Here is a 24,897-nt window from a genome sequence, read left to right as displayed (position 1 = left end):
CCATTTTTTTTCAATTCAAATGTTTTTCGTTTGAGCATCATAAATATATTAACATATAACTTATAATAGAAAATTTATATATTTTGAATTATCAACCCTTTAAAATATTTAAAATCTGAAAATAATATATAGGTTGTCAATTTTTATTATTCAACCCTTAAAAATCACCTCTTTGCAGAAAATGAAATAAAAATAAATCTAATGACTGCCATTTTCTAGATTTTGCATTCTTTTTGGTTTCTTGTTTCTACTTGAAGTAATTTTTCATTCTCTACACCCTGACATCCCTTAAGAACCACCCCTTTACCTCTTGGTACTCTCAAATGTACATATAGGCAACTTAATATTAACAGAAAAAATCCGGGCGCCAAAATTTGAAACTTTTTCTTATCCTATAATTCACAAAAATAATTTCAAATTCTTATTTTTTATGTAACTCCATTAATTTTGGAGCTATCATATCCTACAAAAAATCATTTTAAAGGTAATTTTCAGGGCTATGACCCTATGTATGTTAGAAGGGCTTGAGACCCTCAACATTTTATTAATAAAGGGTCAAAGAGCTGTGGATAAGCAATCATCGCATTATAGTGACAGATTAATTTGGTTATAACTCCGTCAATTTTTATGCTACAAGAAAAATAAAAAAGCGAAATAATCGTTATAAAAAATGCTTAAATTTGATTGTTTATTTGTTGTTGTATCTTTTGTAGTTATGGAGAAAAAATGAACAAACAAATTTTTTGCAAAATAAAAAAAGTATTATTTAATGCTAATTTTTTTTTCAAAATTATGCATTAATAAACTAAATTTTCACATGTCCTAAATAACACTCAAATAAAATATTTGGTACAGGGAATAAGTTTAATTTTGATTTTTAATGAAATTGCGTTAGTTTTAGTGCAATTTTTTAGCTTTAACATTTTTACATCATATCTCACTGAAATTTCAGTCGAAACGACCTTTATTAGTGATCATTCGAAAGGTCTTTTTAAGCTCTTTAAAAAGTATTTTATGACTTTTTGTTGAAAAATGTACCCTTTTCCCATTATTTGAGGTTAAATGCTCAATTACGTAAAACAAAAGTATCTATAACTTGTTTTAGGTAAAACATTAATATCTTGAAACATAGTTTAATTTATTTATTTTTTTATAAGCTTCAGTTTTGTTCATCACGCTTTGTTCGATAAAATGCATCATTACAGAGTTATACGTAAAAAGCAGTCGAAATATGCGGTTTTTTGACGAAAAATCGTATCATCCACGACATTAACAATAACAGTTTTTAACGTCGCATCCGATAAATCAATTACTAGGATTATCTATTTCTAATAACATAACGACGTTGCTCTATAAGTTACCAAACAAAGTATATGACTCTATTTTAGAACAGAAACGCATATCGCTAATCAAAGCTAGATAATTCGTTTGAGATTTAAAAAAAAAGTATCAAGAGAAAAGTTCTCAATTAACTGTAATATGATCGGAATTTCCTTTCGGTTACCGTTTGATTTGATGCTTTTAAAAACAGTCAGTACTGACAATATAATGACCTTAATGATTAGAATGAATTATTATAACTCTATTCCCACATTATTTAATAATTTTTTTTATAAATCAATTACGACTGTACGCTTAATCTATATCGTGTTAAAACAAAAACGATGAATTGGTATTCCATCTTATTTGCTTTTTGTAACTTGAACAGATGATTGTATACCTTGTTGTAAGTAGGTAAATCTTATAATTCTATACAAGGTGTTTCAAAAAAACGTGATCCCGTCTCTAGGATAGATAGAAAACTGAAAAATATTCGGGGGTTCAAGGAATACCGTTTTCGGAATCGATGCTGGTATAAAATATTGTAAAGATATTAATTAAACAAAAAATCACTAGATGAACATTTAAAAAACGATTAATAACATAAAATAGAATTTAATTATAGCAGGTGTTTTAAATGTCCTGCGTATCTTTTTTTCTAAAGAATCCATTGAAATTCTAAACGGTTGGAAATCAACTATGAGGTCTTCCAATTCTTGAGATGAAGTTACCTCTGTAGTATGAACTTTTTCTTTAAGATACGATTAAATTGTTTAATCCAAAAGATTGAAATCGCATTATCGAGGAGGTCAATGAAATAGAGCTTGTGCACCTCTACCAATCTTCCAACGCGCATAAAAAATAGAGATTTTCGCTTTCGATCTTTCAATATCTCGAATAAGTGATTTCTTACAAAATTCACCATTAAAATTTTCAGGTAGACTATTATTTGTTACATAAAGCTGCAACCCTAACATTAATTTTGACATGTGGCTTCGTCGTTAAAAAGAATACATTATAAAAAACTTGGATTGAGGGCTGTCTTCTCTTGTAATGTTTAATAAAAATCCACTATAACCAGTAGATCATCTGGCAAGAGCTCTTGGACTTGTCTGTAATGATAAGGATGTAGCTGTAGCTCTTGAAGTATCCTCTAAGTATTTGGATTTATTGGATTTCGATCAACTAAATTTGAAATCGTAGTATCCTTATCGATGGTTCTAATTGTTCTTGGTCCACCAGAATTTATTCTTTCTGTCCTCACATTCCCAGTTTCTCTACAACGTCGTTCAATACCTTAAATTACTTGGTAAGTTTCTTGGAGGAAACTTTTCTTCGTAACGCTGCACTAGAGCTTCCTAAACAGATTATAACATGTCAATGTATTCAAAACTTGGGTAAAATTTGATTCAACGTCGTAACTATCAATGAATGACAGTTTTCTATGGCAAATGGTATTGCCATTTAAATTTCAAAGTCAAATAATTATGGTTAATCAGCTATTGGGGGCCATAGTATAAAACAAAAAAACAGTTTGAGACCAAGAACCGCAATACATGATCATAAAAATGCTGTTTATTTCACATCAAGGCCTACAATAGCTCAGTAACTCTGAAAAAAATAAATCCTATACTGATTAGACTGGATTTTTATGAAACATTACAAGAAACGAAAGCCCTCAGTCCCAATTTTTTTAAATGTATCCGTTTTATCGATGGGGTTTCATTTACGCGATGAAAAAATTTTTTACTGAACAAACCTCAAATATTCCTCAGCTTTCTATCTATCCTAGACACGGGATCGCCTTTTTTGAAACACCCTGTATTTATATATGTAAATGATACACCTAACGCCACCTATCTCCGATTAAAATTCGGATTGTTAGCATTATGTCTTGTTAAAATAAAACTCAATGGAAAAAATGGTATTTTGAATATTTTTCTTTGTCTATAAATTATTTTTTTGTTTGTTTCCAGTCAAGGGGTAGTGAGAACGAATAAAAAATATTGTCAAACAACACGGCATTGTCGAGAATCCTGTTGGAGGAACGCCAAACCTGCTTGTGGCTCAGATGGGAAACTATATGCGAACGTTTGTAGAATGAAAGCGAAAAATTGTGGGTGAGTAAATACGAGGGTCATTCAAATATAAACGAAACTTTGGTCCTGAGACGGATTAGGTAATATCTCTCAAACTACGTCAGCAAGTTTATCCTGTGATAAGTTAGTAGCTCTTAAAATGAGAGACAGACCGGCGCGATTTCAGCTCGGGGGGATCACGAATTAAAATAAAAAAAAAGAAAGAAAGAAATAGAAGTAAAACTATGATCAGATTGGTGAATTTTTCTGGCTGGAAACTATGAATCCATATAAAGATTTTTCGACATTATAATACAAATTCCAATCTTCTCTTATTTTATTGTTTACTGTTTCAACATCCAATATCTGTATGAATATTTAAAAGGGCGAGTCCTATAAGGCGTAAAATTGTTGGGACATATCTTTGTCACATTATATTAAGAAGACAATGAGAAACATCTATTCCATGACCTTTCAGTCCTATAACATCATAGACGACTGCTTACTCTGTGTAGTCCCGGTTAGGAAAAGCTGCCCTTTCATATTCAAAGGTGAAATCGTGCTGCAAATCAAGAATACCAATGTGACTAATAAAAAAATTGCACGTGTTCGAACAACTTGACGTCAGCTCTCCAAATTGTTACTTGTAATGAGATATAGGGTAGGACTACACCCCCGAATCAAAACGTGCAAATTTTGGGTTGAAAATATAACGCAATCATCCACGAGAAAAAGATTTTTTGATATTGACGGGGTATCCTACTGGAAAATTTCGTACAGGGACTTTAGACCATTAACGCTACCTACTATTATAGTTTCTTGGATCAAATTTGGTTCAAGTATCGATGCAAAAGACGAGATTCTACCATACACGAAGTGCTGCTCCTTCACGGCATCACCAGACCCCCCACAACAACTTCACGTCACCAGAAACTATTGAGAATAATCTGGAAATTACTTGCATCGTCCATCTTACAATCCAGACATTGGACCTCTCAAAGAAGCTAGTTTTCCATGGGCAACTTGAGCTTTAATACCATGGAAGTTAGAAATCGTAGAAATACAACTGAAAACCTGTACAAGCCCCAGAACCTACCACGTAGCATAAACTAAATAAAGTATTCTACACTAAATACCTTGATGATTTCAGTACCAACCACCTAAAAAACCAGAATCGAATCGTATTGAACGAAAGTTATAATAAATCAAATTTGTATTTTTTATTATAGAAAGCATGTATTTGAAGTTCCCATGGCGTATTGCGTGAGTCAAGAACGTACTTCACAAGGAGGATCGTGTCCAACTAGCTGCAAAAGTGAAATAGAAAAACCCACTTGTGGATCCGATGGTTTTGTTTATAGAAGTGAATGCGAATTGAAATTACTAAATTGCGGGTAAGTACATGACAATTTTTTTATACAACTTCTGGAACTAGAATTGATATTTTGAGAGCGCGGAATTAGACGACGCATTGTCTTGACTTGTCCTTCCACAGCTTGGTTTTTTCTTTGTTAGTCCAAGAATTGCACTAATAACGTGGAAGCCATGATACAAATTAATAATTCGACCTTCAGGAACCCAGTGGAAAGACAAACTACAGCGATCCGTCATCTAAAACTTGTTCTCGGTCATCTAGAAACCGTTAAAGCCTCTCAAAAACATGTGCACGCATTGTCTTGACTTGTCCTTCTGCAGCTCCGCTCGTTTTTTCTTTGTTATTACAAGAATTCCTCTAATAGCGTGGAAGCCATGACACAAATTAATAATTTGACCTTCAGGAACCCAGTGGAAAGACAAACTACAGCGATCCGTCATCTAAAACTTGTTCTCGGTCATCTAGAAACCGTTAAAGCCTCTCAAAAACATGTGCACGCATTGTCTTGACTTGTCCTTTCACAGCTCGGTTCGTTTTTTCTTTGATATTACAAGAATTCCTCTAATAGCGTGGAAGCCATGATACAAATTAATAATTTGATCTTCAGGAACCCAGTGGAAAGATAAACGACAGCGATCCGTTATCTAAAACTTGTTCTCGGTCATCTAGAAACCGTTAAAGCCTCTCAAAAACATGTGCACGCATTGTCTTGACTTGTCCTTTCACAGCTCGGTTCATTTTTTCTTTGATATTACAAGAATTCCTCTAATAGCGTGGAAGCCATGATACAAATTAATAATTTGATCTTCAGGAACCCAGTGGAAAGATAAACGACAGCGATCCGTTATCTAAAACTTGTTCTCGGTCATCTAGAAACCGTTAAAGCCTCTCAAAAACATGTGCACGCATTGTCTTGACTTGTCCTTTCACAGCTCGGTTCATTTTTTCTTTGTTATTACAAGAATTCCTCTAATAGCGTGGAAGCCATGATACAAATTAATAATTTGATCTTCAGGAACCCAGTGGAAAGATAAACGACAGCGATCCGTTATCTAAAACTTGTTCTCGGTCATCTAGAAACCGTTAAAGCCTCTCAAAAACATGTGCACGCATTGTCTTGACTTGTCCTTTCACAGCTCGGTTCGTTTTTTCTTTCTTATTACAAGATTTCCACTAATAACGTGGAAACCATGATGAAAATTAATAGTTCGACCTTCAGGAACCCAGGAAAGACATGAATATCGAAACATAACTATCAACATTGCATTGAACTCTGATTGGATTTGTGGGCTTTCGGTGAAGATGATCAATCTCTATGGCAGAGAAAGAGAGATTCGTTGGATAGATTTTGATAGGATAATGAAAATTTTTTCAAGTCTCGCGTAAAATTTCTCTAATGATACATAAAACGACTTGAAAGATACGGCTACACTGATTTGTTTATAGTAGCAAGAATTGGATTCATAATAGAAACAGAAGATTTCACAGTAACAAATGACGGTTATCTTCGTTTTTATAGTATTATAACTTTTGAATTTTCCATGTTTTACCATTTTCTTCTTCTTTTTTTTTTCTGTAGTTGTCGATATTTTCATAAATTCAATTCTTTCTGTGTTGTTTTTTGTATGATCTGTCTTAAATTAGTCAATTTTTTTTATTTGGTATACAGTAAAGAATTTTTTTGCTATAAAAAAATGTTTATGTCTAGCAATAACAGACGTGTCGTAAAAGTCGATTACGAAAAATGTCGTAACAAAGTGGCCAAATGTATGAAGATAAAATGCTCCAACGAATACGATCCAGTATGCGGAACAGACGCGCGAGTTTATACGAATCAATGTCAACTAAATTTAGCGACATGTTTGAAAGGAGTTCAATTCGCGCACATAGGAAACTGTACAAAGTTAAAAGAAGAAGAACAGTGTCCTCAAAATTGTAGTCAAGAAATTGAGGAACCTGTCTGCGGATCGGACGGAAATGTCTACAAGTAAGTCAAACCATACAAATTATCTTTTTTTGATTGTATTTTATTATTCAATATAGTTGCCTTCGAGGTTGATACAACCATTTTATAGTATAGTAATTTGTCTTTAGCTGCAGTTTTGGTGATAACCTCTTCATCTGTGCAAAATCCTTATGAGGTCTGAGGACCAGATCTTCGAAATACGATGGTTGCGGAAGCAAAATTCTTCAACTATTTCCGCGATTTCATCTGCTTCAATAACGCCACATATCAATCGCTCTTTCCACGCTTTGGAGTCGGTTTGACACATGTAGTCCACTCGGAATTATCAGTTAGTTGTCGTTTTGCTCAATTATAAACTCGCGCGGAATCCTCTTTGTACAGAGCTTTCGAATATGTTTTGATACCTCCAGCTATCTCAATCTCAACTTTACATTTATCCAAAATTATTTCGTGGATTTTCTTGCAGTTCTCGTCGTTGACAGCTTTTCTTAACTAACTTATTTCACCTCGTTTAAACTCAGCAAACCTCTTCGGAACGGTTGGTTAGAACTTGACTTCAGTAATATTACTTTACCAAAAAACACCTTTTAATGTATAAAATGATATCTTACAAAGTAATATTAAGACAGCTGTCAAATTTATAGACGTGTCTTTTGAAGGTTAGAACTAATTGAAAATCGTATGGATTTAGTAGTACTAACGCCATCTAGAAACTTTTGAAGCCACCTAATATATTCTCTTAAGATAGATTAATGTTTGTGGTTGAAATAAATTTTATTTTAGGTCACTGTGCCATCTTAAAAAAGAAACTTGTGGGCAACTGGTGATTCAAGTTCCATCGCAGCATTGCCGTACTACCGCTGCTTGTAATGAACAATGTGGAGATGATAAAAACTTCGTATGCGGTTCAGACAACAGAGTTTATAAGCACGAATGTGAAATGAGGCGAAACAATTGCGGGTAAATAATAATCGTAATCTTATTGAAGTAATTTCTTCTTTTAATGAGATTACAAGTTCAATTTAAAAATCTATAACCAAGTTATAAAAATCGAAAAAAAACTAAAGCTCGTTACTACGAATATAAAACAGTCAGATGACATTGAAATTTTAAATTCTAAAATGACACTTTTTTTAAATAAAGAATAGTTTTTAATCCATTATATATTTTCCAGTTTGCTCAATGACCTTTTCCTTCAGCTTTAGATTCCGCGCTCATAAAATTTCTAGTCCTAATCAGCAAGAAACTGAACCAGGTGTGACTTAAGGTCATCGTCATCGTCAATTGTAATCAAATGGTACCAAATTAGGACTGTAGGGGGGATGTGGCATCACTTCCTAGCCAAGCAATAGTTTCCACGAGTTGCCAAAGATGTATGAGGTCTTGCATTATCATTTTCTTTAATTGCTTCATGCAGTTTCATCAATTATTGATATTAAATATCAGAATTGATTGTTTGGTTCCTTGGAAGCAGCTTGCGATGTGGTTTGTGCTGGTTCATTGTGTTTGCTCCATTATCGCTTTCGACATATGTTACTGTACAAGGCCCAATTTTCATCACCGATGTTGATTCTTTTCAAGAAAAGGTCGGTTTTCTATGCCAGAGACGTGCGCTTTATGAGCTTTTTTTACTCATCTCGATATCTCAATTTCGAAAAATTTTACAGTAATTAATAGTTTTTGACGACTGTTTCCATAGCTTTTAAGATGATTCTCAAGAAGATATTCAACTATGAAAGGTTCTGGTGAGCTCAAATCGTCATGTCTCCCAAAATTTTGCTAATTACTCGCTATGTTGTTTTGCAGTTGGCGTCTTCAATAGTTTTCGAACTGATTCTGCCTCATTCAAGTAGCAATCTTGAGTTTAAATGACTGCTCAATAACCCAAATAACATTCAACCGAATACTTCTCGGTTTCCAAATAGTTTTGGTGGCTGTGAATATATCGAATTAATCAAAAAATGCAAACAACAACACCTTCCAATAAAGTCAAAGACAATAGAAAGAATTCAGTGTTTTGCAGTTAATAAGATAGAAATTCCACAATCTTCCAATATTAAATATTCAGGAATGCATCTCGGCTCAAGATTTACGTGGCAAATAAAAATTGTCATTGAAAAATAAACTACTAATTTTCAAAACAATTATAAACCCAATTTGGATGTAGGGTTTCCAATTATGGGGATATATCAGCAAATCAAATTCAAGAATTATCCAAAGAAGCTACTCCAAACCAGGGATTTCATGAATAGAACTGAACATAAATCTCGTATTCCATCTACTCTTAGAAGACCATAGAATAAGTGGAAATGTACTATTGAAAGAAAGACAATAACCATTGGTTTACCACTCTCCAACTCTCTCTACTCTCCAATTAAATCAAAACTTGTTATTTTCCTTCTTCGTCGCTTCTACTATTCGAAACTTGACTCATGGCGATCTAATCAGAATAGAGATACATATTGGTATATCGATGTTATTTCTCTCTCTATCAGCAGTTCAGATTCACTTAAACAAGCTCTTGAACATCGCTCTCTCTTTCTCTATACACAAGACTCGAAATAAACTGGCCCGCTGACTTGGAATATAGTTAAAGAAGTCATTGGAAATGAGAACGTCAATAGGAACTCAACAGCTCAAAGCTAATAAAACTAAATTGTATAAAAATAGTATTAGGACAGAGAACCAACACCCTTTTGGGGTAGCAGTTACAAAATAATAAAATAAAATTGTAAAAGAAGGTAGAATCTGTTACTGGAATAATCTACAGAGGCTGAGACAGGTAAAGGTACGCCTGGGAAACTAGAAACAAGAAAGATCTGTTGAATACATAGGAAATAAAAAACGAAGATCTCTGGTGGGTGAAGCCATCCCGTACTATGAACTTTTTTCTTAATTTTTCTATTAAACTTATCTAAATTCTTATGTTTAAACCTCGGAGTATCTCTCTATGATTTATAATCGTTATGACTCAATATCGAAGAAGAGTTATTTGTTTTTACTGATAAAAACTTTTATTAAATTACAGGAAACACATCTATGTAGTGCCAATGAAACGTTGCATCGCCGGTTTCCAATTCAAAGGCTGTCAAAAAATTTGCCCGACGTATTACGATCCAGTTTGCGGTACCGATAACAAGACTTATAGTAACACGTGTTTCTTGGAAATAGAAAACTGTCGATCAAGGTCGCTGGTTACTTTGAAAAATATGGGAACTTGCGCTGAACCTTTGAACGAAATACCCAAAAATTATCTCTACTAATATCCCATAAAATTCCAAGTGGATATATTTATATTAAGAAAATTGTTTATAACTGCATGTACCTAGTTACATAATTTGTATACTGTGCTGTATACCAGGGGTTTTCGTTGCTAATAAATAGTACTCGTAAAAATACTAATTTCCTTTTATTCATAAGGAAAATATCTATTTATTTGAAGTGTTTTTCAGAATAAATATGCTTCTAAAAATTCTTATTTAGTTTCTTTTATAATTTTTTTAAGAAAATGAAAATTTGACGTTATTCTTTATCAGATTAATTTATTAATAAATAAATGAAAGGTCATTAATACGATAAAAAATATAAAACTGCTTTAACGAACTACGAAATATCAAAAAAACATAAATTAATTACAAGGATTCAAAACGGAAAAGAGAATTTTTAGAAATGGTTCATTTTCGTAAGAAAAAAAAATGAATGATTAAAAAGACTTAAATAAGAGTGCTACGTATTTGAGATGCGAAAACTAAGGAAAAATCTATCTTTTTTTATTTTTATTTTGATATATATGATGTAGGTGATCTATAACACATATTCTTGACTCGGCTCCTTCGTCGCCTCGTCATAAACATCTATCTCGTATCGTACTAAAACACTTATAACTAACTTGACATTTTGACAAACCTTCGGCGTACAACTGACGTTTTAATCTTAAATTGTTAGGTTAAATGACGTCATTTTTAGACGTCAGTTATATCTTGCAATACAACAACGAAATATGAACCATCTGTGAACGAGGTCAACCAGCAACGATTACCACTACCATTACCATCACACTTGGGCTATTAATTAACAATTTTTTTCATTACAATGTAAAAATGATGTCTTATAAACGTCTTTTCGAATTGACATGTAAAAGTCATATAAATGACTTCAAATCGACGACTGCTTGCTAACTGGAAATTGTCATTGTCAATATAGTATTTTGATAAAGACTAAAAGAAGTCGAAACGTCAAATTTTTATTTGCCTTTAAAAAATTATAGAAAAAAAAACTAATTTTTAATCAAAAGAGACCTAAAATCAAGAACATTTAGAAGCATGAACATTAGTCTAAGCAATTAAAGAAATTTATATATACATATTTATATGGAATTATTAGATAACAATTAATAATTTAAGTAAGAAAAAAATGAAACAATTAAAAATTTACCCACAACCCTAACTTGTACGTCAATAACAAAAAAAGCAATGAAAGCGCTGGCTTTGCATAGTATTAGATTATTTGTATAAATTTGGTTCGTTCAAAACTTGTTTCAAGTTCAAAATTCTAAATTGTAAATTGGACTTTACTTTTAATTATATTCATACAAGGAAGCTTGCTCGCACGAACATGTCGATCCGAGCATAGTTAACGCTTGATGCGTCGAATATAAGAGCCTGAACTTGCGGTGTTTCTTTCCGAGTTTCTACTTTCGTTGCGTTACGTACATACATTTCTGGACCTCTTCTAACTCGCTTTTCCGCTCCACAAAACTTTACGTTTTAAAACGATCAATTGTATTTCTAGAAATCCAGTTTCAATTCCAAATGACTCGATGTCGATTTCTTACTATGAAGTCTATAATTTATCATTTATTTTTGCTAAAATCTTATTACGGAATAGGATTATGGGGATGTGCCAACAAATCTAGTATTGCTCTCATACAAGGAGAACAATCTAAAATCCTTCGACTACTAGTCAATGCACGATGGTACTTCACAAACAAATTGATCCATCAACACCTCCGTATTCGAATAATACAAGAGACAGTACAAGAAAGAAGCCCTAACCTAAAGCTGGACAATCATCCTGAAACGAAGCTGGCCAATGGAATTCAAATAAAGTGCAAGAGATCTTCTCACTGGTGAAGTCTCATCGGAATATTCCCAAATGCAACCTGCAGGTCCATAACCAACAGAATAGCTGGTGAATAGTACAAAAAAAATGACACATCGGTAGTGATAAAGCAGATGACAGTTGAATATCTTCCGGTAACAAATATGATATTGTTTTAGCGGATAATGGCAAATATTTGATGTTTTCCAGGATTTGTGGTTTGTTTTTTAAATAACGAAACAGTTCTTCAGATCCACGTTTGACGCAATCCTTGACATGCGTCACTGGCGAAAAAAGCAAGCCGCTGAAAGACACGATTTTTAAATATTTTTTTGTCATATAAAATCCATAATATATGCGTATGAAATTAAAAAGCTGCAGCTTCACGTCCAAAGAGATGCATGTGACTCGTGATCTGCAGGTTGCCGACTCCTGAGAATGCGTGAAAATGAGACTTAAATTAAGTGTAATTATTATAGAGGTCGCTCCACTGTTATAATGTTCCATTTCTACGTTTCTTAAAATGTTTTTACTAATTTTGACATAGGTACGTACACTCCAATTTAGAGTCTCGAATACATATAGGTGACATTTTCTTTTTATTTATAATGGAATTTTTCATATATCCTTCTATTCCTAATGTTTTTTTATCAGTAAATTTGATGCAAAATATACAAGGAAAGCAGTTGTCAAAAACAGTAACAAATGGCTAAATTTTCTATGAGTTTTTTAAAAATAAAACTCGTTTTATAACTACGTTTCTTTCAAGAACATATTTAGTCAATAAACGACAATCATTATCGATTTCTTCTTCTTAAACTATCAAATATTCGTATTCTTAAGGTTCAAAACTGAGTTTTTACAAAAAAAACGGTTTTCAAAATAAAACATTTACTTCGTTTAAAAACTGAATCGATAAAAAATTAAATAATGGTAAAATGTGTGTTTTTTATACAATTCTTGAAAAATTTCAGTATCTAAATATAAAGAATTCTTGTCAATTTTCGTTATCAATTAATCTCAAAGTAACCACACTAATAAATATAATTTCTAAACAGAGGCTATATAAAACGAATGGGCTCAATACGTTCCTATATTTATATCACCAACGGATCGATCAGAGTTGCCAATTATGTAAACCGAAAAAAGGAAACATCGTTCAGTACTAAAAACAGTTCTTATTTCAATAACATCTAAATAATTGTAAAAATTTAATCACGTGTATTTTGTAACATAAATAGTGGAATATGGATGTAATATTTTTAAACCTTGTTTTATTTAATCCAAAAATTCGTGAAAACACCGAAAATTGCTGTCCTATCTCATACGTTCACTATTATATGGTATCTGGCATTTAAAATAACTAAGTACCGGGATGATTCGAAATGAATGATATTTAATCTTTGGTGATTCAACCTTAGACATAGTAAATGACCATCTAAACATAATTATTATTTCTATTACAACATTTTTTTGTACTAAATCATGCTTTATATTGTTCTTGTTTTGTGCCAATTTTACTTCTATGGTAGATTTTTATGAATAGTTTTATATTTACTTAGATTAAACAAATTGTATTTATTCTAGATGCATTAATTTATACAGTATAAATTTTTTTATATCAAGCATTTATCAAATGAGCTGTGTTTTTAAGCCTTAGGTATTATTTTGAAAATAATGTAATTGACGAATAAACACGACGTTTTTCTGATTTTAATTTTAATTTCCATCCCTCTCAAAAAACGGTGTGGCAGTGTAAGACACTGATTTAAAGGGAAGTAAATTTCATGCCATAAGCAACGCCTTTTATAAGTATAACATCATTTTTAACACTGATGAATGAACAGATTTATATCAATGGATCCTGCTTCTTGGGCCTGTAGAATACAGTGCAGGTTTTTTTGAATAGTTACTACCTAACCTAGTAACTGTTTGGTTTCTTAGTATCCACAATATAAAGTAATTTGGTACTAAAATGCCACTATTCATTGTTTTATTTTTACGATAGGGTGGCTAAAAAACGTATATACACAAGGAGATTAGAATTACTTCTGAAATTACGGTTGTTACGTGCCAAGCAGTTGCTCAAACTAAACAATTTTTCGTAAATTTAGGGACTTTTATAACATTCCCCATTACGAATTGGGGATTTTATAAACTAACAGGTAAGTTTGATATGAAATAATTTATCACAGGTAATTGATGTAATTTTATATCAACACAAATTTCTATCGATCTTGAAATATCAAAAAAATTACAACAATAATAGTAAAGCTATCAAAGTTTCGATTTCTTATAACTTTCTTTGTTTTCTAGGCCTAGGACCATTCCAAGACACTCTAGTAGTATCAGTTATTGAAACTATTTCTAATCCAGACATTTGTAAACCTTTAATAGCAGCCTGAAAAACAATTGAGCATTTATTTAAACTAAAATTGATCAAATTCACTCATCATACCATTCTACCAGGTCCAAGACCTCTCACTCGTACCCGAACGATTTTGTAACCATTATCAAGTGCTTTCTGAAAAGTATTACAACTAACAACTTATAAAATTATAAATTACGCGATACTTACGGATCCTATTGTTATTGCGGTAGCTTGAGCTGCAATATTTGTTCCTTTTTTGGCGTTTTTAAAACCTTCGACTCCACAAGATCTTATCAGTTTCGGTGTTCCTTTAGCATTAGTCAAAGAAAGTATTGTATTATTCTTTGTTACTCTGATATTAAAGACTGGTAAATCTTTAAATGGCACGCCATTAAACAGCCTATTGGGAGTATCTACATTTGGGAAAAGTTGTTGTCTGAAAATGAGAATGGATAAATTGATGATTCTAAAATAAAATAGATTCAATTTACTTTGATAAAACGGCGTCTATATCGACCGATTTTTCCCCGTGCGTTCCCTCGTCTTCTTTTGGCAGTGATCTTAACATCTCTTTTCTATCTATCACAGTTCTGTGATATACGGTAGAGGTAAATAAACACCTTACATTTCCGTTACTGTTACCTGTTATTAACAGATTCTTAAATATATTTCTAAGCTGCGTCACAGCCATTTCATTTATTTATTATTTTTAAAACTAGTGGAACTATTTTAATAGTATAAATACTACGGTTATATTCAACTTCTTTTTACAAGGTATAACCATGTATAAAAACTAGAACTATCTAGTCAATAATAAAGTAGAAACACTAATTTGGAAACTATTCTTGAGTAGCAAAAAGTTCTCACTATTGTACTAATTTACAATCTCAAATGCTTATTTTATTTCATGATCTAATATTTGTTATTGAAGACTTGTTGATATCAGATATATATTGGTAGAGGAAAAAAATGAATTAAAAAAGAAGACACTACATAACCTTAAATTTTGTAGTTTATAAAATAAGTAAATACATAAAATATGAATTAATTTTTCAACTGTACCATTGTTTATATATTTCTGAATTGTATAAATATATTTCTATCATGACTTCAATAATAAAACTTCAAGCTCTATCAGGAGCTAAAGATGAATCGCCTCCTTGTTACCTATTACAAGTAGATGATGTGCGAATATTACTAGATTGTGGATGGGATGAAAAATTCAACATGGAATTTATTAAGGAAATAAAAAGGTTTTTTTACATTATATATCAGTATCGATAATTTTATATTATAAAATATATTTTAATTTCTTAGGCACGTACATTCAATAGACGCTGTGTTACTTTCTTATCCGGATGTATACCACTTAGGAGCTCTGCCGTATATTGTTGGAAAACTCGGTTTAAATTGTCCTATTTATTCAACTATACCAGTATATAAAATGGGGCAAATGTTTATGTACGATTTATATCAATCGCAATACAATATGAAAGAATTTTGTATTTTTTCTTTAGACGATGTCGATGCTACGTTTGAAAAAGTTATTCAGTTAAAATATAACCAAACCGTGTCTTTGAAAGGTGAGTAACTATGATTGATTCTAATTATATATTACTATATTCATTAATTCAACACTAGGTAAGTAAAAACGTAATTTTTGTTTTAACTCCATTTGATATCTACATTATTTAGAAATATAAACAAATGACAGGACTGGACGGGCCCGGATGCTTCCCGTGATAATTTTTATTTTTATAGGAAAAGGTTATGGTTTAACAGTTACCCCTCTACCGGCTGGACATATGATAGGTGGTACTATTTGGAAGATAATGAAAGTGGGAGAAGAAGATATTATTTATTGTAACGACTTCAATCATAAAAAAGAGCGGCATTTAAACGGTTGCGAATTGGAGAGATTACAAAGACCTTCGTTACTTATTACAGATGCGTTTAATGCTACTTACCAACAAGCAAGAAGAAGAGCCAGAGATGAAAAACTTATGAGTGAGTTTTAAAACAAATAATTTACTATGATTTTTTACATAATTGTAGATATAAATAATTTTTATATTTTAAATCTTGAAATTTGTTAAAATAAATAATCAAGGTGATTAAATTGAGTGTTAATTATGCAGGGGTAAAATTTTTATGTAATCTTTACAGCAAACATTCTGCAGACTCTCCGTAATCACGGTAACGTTCTCATAGCTGTCGATACGGCTGGTAGAGTGTTAGAATTGGCGCACATGCTGGATCAATTATGGCGCAATAAAGAATCCGGTCTTTTGGCTTATTCTCTCGCGTTTTTAAATAACGTTAGTTACAACGTAGTCGAATTCGCTAAATCCCAAATAGAATGGATGAGCGATAAATTAATGAGGAGTTTCGAGGGAGCTAGGAATAATCCGTTTCAATTTAAACATCTGCAATTATGTCACAGTTTATCGGAATTGAGTAAAGTACCGAGTCCTAAGGTGGTACTGGCTAGTTCACCGGATATGGAGAGCGGATTTTCCAGGGAGTTGTTCCTCCAATGGTGTTCCAGTTCGAATAATAGTATTATTTTGACCACTAGGTAGGTAGTTTTGTGAAAATTTTTGCAACAAATTGTTTTTTTAATTCGGTTTGTGATTAGAACGTCTCCTGGAACTTTGGCTAGAGATTTGATAGATAATGGAGGGGGTAGGAACATCGATCTCACAGTTGAAAGGAGGGTTAAATTAGAAGGAGTGGAATTGGAAGAATTTGAAAAACGACAGAGAGCAAAAAATGGTCGACTTAATAAAGAGTAAGTAGTGATTAATTGAAATTTTTATTGGGGGTAGGGGAGTACAGTACGTGTGTTGTGTGATCACAATAATAATCTGTCTTGTCCACCATCTGTCAACTGTCGTATGTTCTGAGATTTCTATGGTCACACCTATGATGTGGCATGTTTGCCATGATGGATGACATCGTTTTATGATGTCTATAATCTTGTTGTTCTGTTATATTTATGATCACATCATAATCTGTCATTTCCACCATCTGTCAACTGTCGTGCGTTCTGTTATTTCTATGATCACACTCCTCATCTGTCATTTCCACCATATGTCAACTGTCTTGGGTGTTGTGTTGTCTATGATACACCCATGATCTGTCAACACTAGTTTCTGCCATCTTGTATGTCAACTGTCGTGTGTGCTGTTTGTCTATGTGTCATCGTATTAACGTCGTAATGATATATGTATATATAAGGACTTTGGGACACACTGTATAAAATTTTTGAAACAGTCCAAAATTAAATTTTCGTAATTAATTTCGTATTTACATATTAGGGATGACGATTCCGATTCGGAATCTGATATCGAGATGTCCGTTATATCGAAAGGTAGACACGATATAGTGATAAAACAAGAAGGTAAAATAAATACGGGATTTTTCAAAGTTACCAAAAAAATGTATCCGATGTATCCGTTTCACGAAGATAAAATTAAATGCGACGAATACGGGGAAATCATCAGACCGGAAGATTACAAATTGGCCGATGTCGGTGTAGATGGAGAAGATAACAAAGAAAATATAATTATAAAAAAAGAAATAGAAGAAGAGATCAGTAAGTATTGATATTTATCGAATAATATGATTCATATATCACAAAAAAAAATATTTCATAACTTGTTTAAAAATTTTATTATAAGGGATAAGTGCATTTTTTTTGTTAGGTTAGGTTAAGTTAGGTTAGGTGTGCGACTGTGTGTTATGGGGCGCGTTCGGACATAGGGCTAGGTAGAAGGGGGTGTTGGCAACACTGCGAATTGGGTCTAGACGAGATTCGAGCTTCTGGAGTGACAGAACCATTGGATTAGTGCACTAGTCTTTTTCGGTGTCGAGATCGAACGGCAGTACGTGAGCAAGTTTGGCGTGAGATTGAAGAAAAATATCATCGGAGATTTTTGGAATGGTTCAGGATGCTTCAGTTTCGAAATCAGGGTCGGACAAGTGGCATAAAACGTTTTGGTTGAAAAAATGTCGAAGCTACTACTAATCATCTGGACATGTAAATGGTCACTGTTTATGTCAAAACAGCAACTATTTTTGTTAAAATGGAGACTATTTTCACGTTAAAGTAGCTCAAATAAAAATGGCAACGATTTTAGTCAAAATGGCAACTATATGCTACTAAAATCAATGTTAGGCGACTAATTTCACATTAAAATAGATTAAAAGTACTGTTTCTATAATAATGACTATTTTCGACAAAATGGCGACTATTTTCGTCAAAATAGCGACTATTTTTAATAAAATAGTAACTACTTCTTGCCAAAATTGATCTTAGGTTATTAATTTCACGTTAAAGTAGCTTAAAAGTACTGTTTCTGTGAAAACGAGGACTATTTGTGTCAAAATGGCAACTATTTTCGACATGATGGCGATAATTTATATTAAAATGGCGACTATTTACTTCTAAAATTGATATTAGGCGACTATTTTCCATTTAATGTAGCTCAAATGGAGATGGCGACGATTTTCGTCAAAATGTCGACGGTTTTATTTTTAATAACTATTTTCGACAAAATGACGTTTATGTTTGTCATAATAGCGACTATTTGCTTCTATAATTCAACTTAAACGACTATGACGACTATTTTGACGTTAGAATAGCTCAAAAGCTACTATTTGTATGAAAATGGCAACGATTTTCGTCAAAATGGCGACTATTTCAGTCAAAAACCGTTACTGCTAAATTTTCCGGTAATCTTATACCACATGGAAATGTCGACAGCTAAATACGTTTGTCGTATTTCGAAAAATATTGACGAATTATACAATTCGATTACTTTCTGGACATTGTTTTATGACAAAAAAAATTAATTTGTGCCATAAAATCTGTATTTGGCGTATCCCGATAATCGTCGTACCTCGAAATCACCGCGAAGTTTCTTTCAGCTGAAATAACGGAACAACCGACGAAATGTATAGTACTGCAGAGAACGGTCCAAGTGAATTGTCAAGTGCAGTATATCGATTTCGAAGGTAGATCCGATGGGGAATCGTTAATGAAGATACTTTCTCAACTTAAACCGAGGAGGATCGTCGTGGTGCGCGGTAACGAGGAAAATACCGAGGTTATAGCGAAACATTGCGAAGAAAATATCCAAGCCAGGGTTTTTACGCCCGATAAAGGGGAAATTATCGATGTTACCAGCGAAACACACATATATCAAGTGAGTTTCGATTGGTTTGTTGTAAAAAGAAAAATTCTCGACTTTTTTTTCGTACAGGTTCGTTTGACTGACGCTTTGGTTACTCAACTCAATTTCCAAAAGGCTAAAGATGCCGAAGTGGCGTGGATTACGGCGAATATTGTGCTCAGGGAAAGTCAGGCGGACGCTAAGAGGATTTACGTCGATGACGAACCGATGGAAGGTTAGTTCTAGATTAATGTACAAAATAATTTTTTTTCTCCAATTTTTGACAGGAAAATAACATTTTGTTTTGAATTTATCTGGATTCCGAGTTTTTTGAAAAATTATAACGATTTTTTCCAATTATAAATCGTATTGTATGAGTTTTTAATCTTGAAACAAATTTTCTTTTCGTTTTTAAAGCTGTTCGAAATGAATTGTTGGTGGGCCGTTTTTTGTATCGAATTTTCTTTTTCGTAACTTTTTTTATAATTTTTTCTTCTGTACCCTTCGAAATTTGATTTATCTAGTGGCTCATAGTGTACAGGGAATTTTCGAAATAGTTTTCATCGGACACTAAAAAGCGATTATTTGCTATCAAAATCGCTTTCAGGTGATTTTTCAAAAACTATTATTTCTGTAGGAATGGTGATTATTTTTATCGAATTGGCGACTATTTTCGACGAAATGGTGACTATTTTCGACAAAATGGTGACCATTTGTTACTAAAATCGATCTCAGATCAACTTTTCACTGTAAAGTACTATTTCTATGAGAACAGCGACTATTTCATCCAAAATCGTGACTACCTTAGTCAAAATGGCGACTATTTTCATCAAAATGACGACTAGTTTTGTGAAAATGGTAACAATTTATTACTAAAATCGATTTCAGATCACCTTTTCACTGTAAAGTACTATTTCTATCAGAACAGCGACTATTTCATTCATAAATCGCGACTATCTCATTCAAAATGACGATTATTTTGTCCAAAAAGACTATAATTTTCTAGTAAAATCAATTTCTGTATGACCTTTCTCTGTAAAGTAGTTTAAAAACGACTATCTATGGAAATGGCGATAATTGTTGTCAAAATGGCGAGTATTTTTGTCAAAATGGTAACCATTTGTTACTAAATTCGATCTTTCGCGACCAGTTTCACGTTCAAATACTTTAAAAGTACTATTTCTATCAAAATTGCGATTATTTTGTCCAAAAAAAAAAACTATTATTTTCTTCTAAAATCGATTTCAGGCGACTTTGTTATGGTACATTAGTTTAAAGTTCTATTTCTGTGACAATGGTGATTATTTTCATCAAAATGGCGACAATTTGTGTCATAATGGCGACGATTTTTGTCAAAATTGCGACTATTTTGAATAAAATGTCGAAATGGCGGCTAGTTTGGGTAAAATGAAGTTTATTTTAATCAAAATGGAGACAATTTTCTACCAAACGACGAGTATTTTCGTCATTATGGTGATTTCCGCGCTACAGTTACCGCATTTTTTTCTATTCTACTATAGTTTATATTTAATGATTCATGTTGAATCTCTGAAGACGAAAAGTTCGTTATCGAAACTTTAATCAGACAGTGTAATTATGCTTGTTAGTATAGTAGGCACTTAAAATTCTGTTAAATATTGTCTCCCTGGCACTAAGTAAATAATAAAAATCGATTATTTTCTTTATAAAATTTCCTTCTCATAAATAAATTTAAAAAAACTTTTTTTAATTATTTCGTAGTTGAAGAAGAAGACACTAGAATTTTAACGCTCGAACCTGTTAACGACGGCGATAATCACGACCCTGTATTCATAAACGAATTAAAATTATCCGAATTCAAACAAGTCCTCGGTAGAAATAACATTCCTTCGGAATTTTCCGGGGGAGTTTTATGGTGTTCTAACGGAACAATAGCTATTAGAAAGGTGAGTATGGAAATTGACGAATTCTCCACATTGCAATCTCAATTTTCCGAAAAATAAATTTATTTTTTTAAACAATAATTAATGAAGTTTTTTTCTTATTTTTTCTGTACTTATCATTTATTTTCACTTATCAGACACTTTTTTATACGTTTTAATGATGATTTTAGGTCATTTTTTATATATAATCAGCTAAAAATGACGGATAAATGTTTTTTGACGTGTCGATGTACTTTATAAGAATAAAATAAGTCGAAAATTTAAAAAATTCCAATCTTACTTCCTGTAGTGGAAACTGGTACTTAGTTCATATTAAATGAGGGCGCCACCGAATTTTTAACGAAGGAAGTTGGAAGTGAATAAACATACAAGTGGAAAAGCTGGAAACACCTTATGAGTTTAAATAATAAAAATATAACAAAATATCGCCGGAAACGATTCTCCAAATAAGATTTATTTCTGTGAACTATGAAAAAAGTTTAAGCAGCAAAAAAATTATAAATAATATTATATCAAAAATAAGATTTATTCAGGATAGTTGTACAGCCCTCAACTGATTTACCAGTTGTTGGAGTTGAATTTGATGAGATGGTGGAGTACCGGTTGAGTCCTTATCATGATTAAACTCCAACCTGTAAATTAAATTAAGAAGAAGACGGGAACACAGATGGAAATTACAATAAACGACGAGTAGGTAGAACAGATTTGAATAAAAAGGAGCTAAAAAAATTGAATTTATATGTTTTTTTAATTATAGCCAAACAGGGATTGTGATTCCCAAATAAATAGAAAATACGAATTTACACGAAAAATACAAAAGTTACTTGAAACAAAAGAATAAATATAACTGGATGAGATTATTGCTCTACTCTATCACATCTTCGCATGAAACACGCAAGTAAGCAGCCTAAGGCCAGTACTAGCGTCGAGAATGAGAGGCAGACGACGAAGGCTACGCAATTGATACGATTTTCCGCGTAATAAAAACGATTTCCTGCGTAATGAAAACGATTTCCCGCGTGATAAAAACGATTTCCTGCGCAATAAAAATGATTTACCGAGTAATTAATACGGATTTCTCGGTAATCGAAACGGTTTCCCGCGTAATAAAAACGATTTCCTGCGTAATAAAAACTGTTTCCCGCGGGATAAAAACGATTTCCCGCGTAATTAAAACGATTTCCCTAGCAATTAAGACTATTTTCCGCGCAACAATAACGATTTTCCGCGTAATTAAAACGGTTTCCCGCGTAATTAAAACGGTTTCTCTCGCAATTAAAACGATTTTCCGCGTAATTAAAACGATTATCCGCGCAACAAAAACGATTTCTTGCGTAATAAAAATTATATCCCGCGCAATAAGAACGGTTTCCCTCATAATTAAAACGCGCAACAAAAACGATTCCTTGTGTAATAAAAATTATTTTCCGCGCAACAAAAACGATTTTCCGCCCAACAAAACCTTTTTTCCGCGTAAATAAAACTGTTTCCCGCGTTATAAAAATGATTTCCTGCGTAATTAAAACGATTTATCGCGTAATTAAGACATTAAGGCATCTAATCCTGTGGATAATCAAAATAAATTGGAAATTGTTGGAGATGAAAGTACATTTGACCTACCAGAACCGACAGATCCCTCATTTAACTTTTATTTCATTCTATAGTGTAATTAAAATGAATTAAAATTAAAATTTCCTCAATTCGCACCATAATGAATAAAATCTAGTTTTTCTTTTTTTTTTTCAGGTGGAAACAGGGAAAATAATGCTCGAGGGTTGTATATCGGAGGATTATTATAAAGTTAAAGAATTGTTGTATGACCAATACGCCATTTTATAATTTCAATGATTTGTGATCACTTTTTTTCATTTATTATAATAAAAATTGAAAAATATACGGGAAAATTTTGTTCATAATTGTTAATCATAACAATAATAGGCTCTGAAATATCAGAGCTCACGGATTTCTGTTCTACACTATCCCCAAGGTATCAGTTTCGAAACTCTAACTGGTGCTTTTGATGACATTAGTGTCGAACGAAGGCCAGAGTTGCCGAGATGACTTAAGGCTTAAAGTCCTATAGTTGCTTTACCCTTCCAATCCGGAGGCTGAAGCGAAATCTGGCCTGGTTCGACGGCTAGCGAGTTGGCGCCAAAAACCGAAAACTTCACCTACAGTTTGATGAGTCAGTGATTCGTTTCATTATGAATCGAGTGAAGCAACGTGAACCGGTTCCACAGTAACGTTGTTCGATTTCGTTAAAGCGGTAACTGGGTTTATCATTCGCTCCCCGTCCGGTAGCAGAACTAGGCCACCGCAGTTTCTCTTCGGCTTGTTACATCCTAATTACGACCGAAAACCGATTTGGAAGGAGGTCCTAAACTGATTGTCACACAGGTAACAGAGGACATGTCAATTCTACGTCTTCGCCAATCGTTCCTACGGGTCCCCGGTAAACGACGCACTTAAGTTCTTGGAAAGACAAAACCATGGCTTCCTTTGCTCTTATTGGAGAGTTTGGAAGCACCAAAAGCTTCATAGTAGTGATGGGCGTGGATAACAAGTGCGGTACGGGCTATAAATGAGTGGTGGGAAAGCTCGTTATATTACAGCCTGCGAGATGAAAACCAAGAGTAGCTCCAAGGTTGTCCCCGCCGGGGACTGCAGAGAAGAAATCTTCAAATCTACGTTCTACCAAAAAAGAACAGAATCCGGAGACATCCGATGTTGCCTACAGCAAGGAGGACTAGTACGTGCACATCCCTCCTCAGCATGTGACTTCAGGTGCCGGATTTTACTACTACTACTACTAGTAGTGAATATGAAGAACAAGAAGAAGAATTCGAAAGTTACGATTCGGACGATTAAATTTCACAATTTTATGTAATAGTTTCCAATTGAACATGAACAGACCCGTGGAATAGGCCTACTGGGGAAACCACGTTTAAAAAACGCGCTAAGTACACTACCTAATGGGTGGCGTGGAAACGTGTGCGTATTAAAACGTTTACAATTTTTATAATTTTTTGAATAGTTATATCTCAGAAACGGTAGCTTGTAGGGAAAAAAGTATTGATACGTTTTTTGTAGATAATTTTATGATCTACAATTTTTGTCTGAAGTATTTTTATGATAAAACCCAGTGTTTCGTAGAAAATCGCGAAAAACTTTTTTCACCTCTGACCTTGAATAAATTTTTTCTGTATCCACGGAAATGACGGAGAATTTTCAATTTTTTTTAATTATAGTTTAAGCATGCGCTGATGAGGTTCAGCTGATTGTTTCATGCAAGATCTCGCACTTGCAATTTTATTGGTTTGGTGTAATTTTTATTGCGTGCAAGCTGCAATTTTAGGGATAAATGAGTTTCTAAACTGCTGATATCAAGATTCATTTTCATATGTTTCTTCATACATTTTCAACTTATTTTTCTATATTTTCTCGTCTAATTCTCCAAATAAACTCCCCATCATAATCCAAAAGCAGCAGCAGATATAATTATTGCCCTTGATAAACTGACCATTTTTTTCTTGTTCACTCCAATTAGCTGTGTTATTTTCATTTTTAAACTGCCCACAAAATTTTAAA

At 32.9% G+C, this 24,897-nt stretch overlaps 3 protein-coding genes across 3 annotated transcripts in view; 2 read left to right on the top strand and 1 right to left on the bottom strand.

Moving 5' to 3' along the window:
* LOC130894028 (serine protease inhibitor dipetalogastin) overlaps positions 1-13,550 on the top strand; it is a 55,232-nt gene extending 41,682 nt beyond the window's left edge. The window contains exons 5-9 of the mRNA XM_057800544.1: positions 3,297-3,440; positions 4,628-4,792; positions 6,482-6,760; positions 7,523-7,699; positions 9,768-13,550. Coding sequence (XP_057656527.1) covers positions 3,297-3,440; positions 4,628-4,792; positions 6,482-6,760; positions 7,523-7,699; positions 9,768-10,002 — 1,000 coding nt within the window. The 3' untranslated portion in view covers positions 10,003-13,550. The remainder of the gene's footprint in view (positions 1-3,296; positions 3,441-4,627; positions 4,793-6,481; positions 6,761-7,522; positions 7,700-9,767) is intronic.
* Positions 13,551-14,035: 485 nt separating this feature from the next.
* Positions 14,036-14,992, bottom strand: LOC130894029 (28S ribosomal protein S11, mitochondrial). The gene is made up of 4 exons (XM_057800546.1): positions 14,702-14,992; positions 14,418-14,646; positions 14,298-14,363; positions 14,036-14,240 (listed from the first exon to the last, which is right to left on the bottom strand). Exons 1-4 carry the CDS (start codon positions 14,899-14,901, stop codon positions 14,133-14,135), a joined length of 603 nt encoding a protein of 200 aa, XP_057656529.1. The 5' UTR covers positions 14,902-14,992; the 3' UTR covers positions 14,036-14,132.
* A 191-nt stretch (positions 14,993-15,183) lies between these two features.
* Positions 15,184-23,213, top strand: LOC130894027 (probable cleavage and polyadenylation specificity factor subunit 2). Its single transcript, XM_057800543.1, has 10 exons — positions 15,184-15,463; positions 15,528-15,793; positions 15,972-16,217; positions 16,377-16,788; positions 16,849-17,001; positions 17,531-17,808; positions 19,143-19,420; positions 19,478-19,622; positions 21,128-21,312; positions 23,056-23,213. Exons 1-10 carry the CDS (start codon positions 15,315-15,317, stop codon positions 23,146-23,148), a joined length of 2,205 nt encoding a protein of 734 aa, XP_057656526.1. The 5' UTR covers positions 15,184-15,314; the 3' UTR covers positions 23,149-23,213.
* Positions 23,214-24,897: the final 1,684 nt, after the last annotated feature.

The sequence above is a fragment of the Diorhabda carinulata genome, chromosome 5 (genome assembly GCF_026250575.1).
Source record: "Diorhabda carinulata isolate Delta chromosome 5, icDioCari1.1, whole genome shotgun sequence".
NCBI lineage: Eukaryota > Metazoa > Arthropoda > Insecta > Coleoptera > Chrysomelidae > Diorhabda > Diorhabda carinulata.
The sequence above is the reverse complement of the archived record's forward strand: the minus strand, read 5'-3'. Positions and strand labels throughout refer to the sequence as shown.

Coding starts and splice junctions, on each gene's coding strand:
- LOC130894029 (XM_057800546.1), bottom strand. CDS start 14,901: ATGGCTGTGACGCAGCTTAGAAATATATTTAAGAATCTGTTAATAACA. Junction 14,647..14,701: donor ATAGACGCCGTTTTATCAAA/GTAAATTGAATC, acceptor TCTCATTTTCAG/ACAACAACTTTTCCCAAATG. Junction 14,241..14,297: donor GTCTTGGACCTGGTAGAATG/GTATGATGAGTG, acceptor ATTGTTTTTCAG/GCTGCTATTAAAGGTTTACA.
- LOC130894027 (XM_057800543.1), top strand. CDS start 15,315: ATGACTTCAATAATAAAACTTCAAGCTCTATCAGGAGCTAAAGATGAA. Junction 15,464..15,527: donor TTTATTAAGGAAATAAAAAG/GTTTTTTTACAT, acceptor TTAATTTCTTAG/GCACGTACATTCAATAGACG. Junction 16,218..16,376: donor CAGAGATGAAAAACTTATGA/GTGAGTTTTAAA, acceptor TAATCTTTACAG/CAAACATTCTGCAGACTCTC.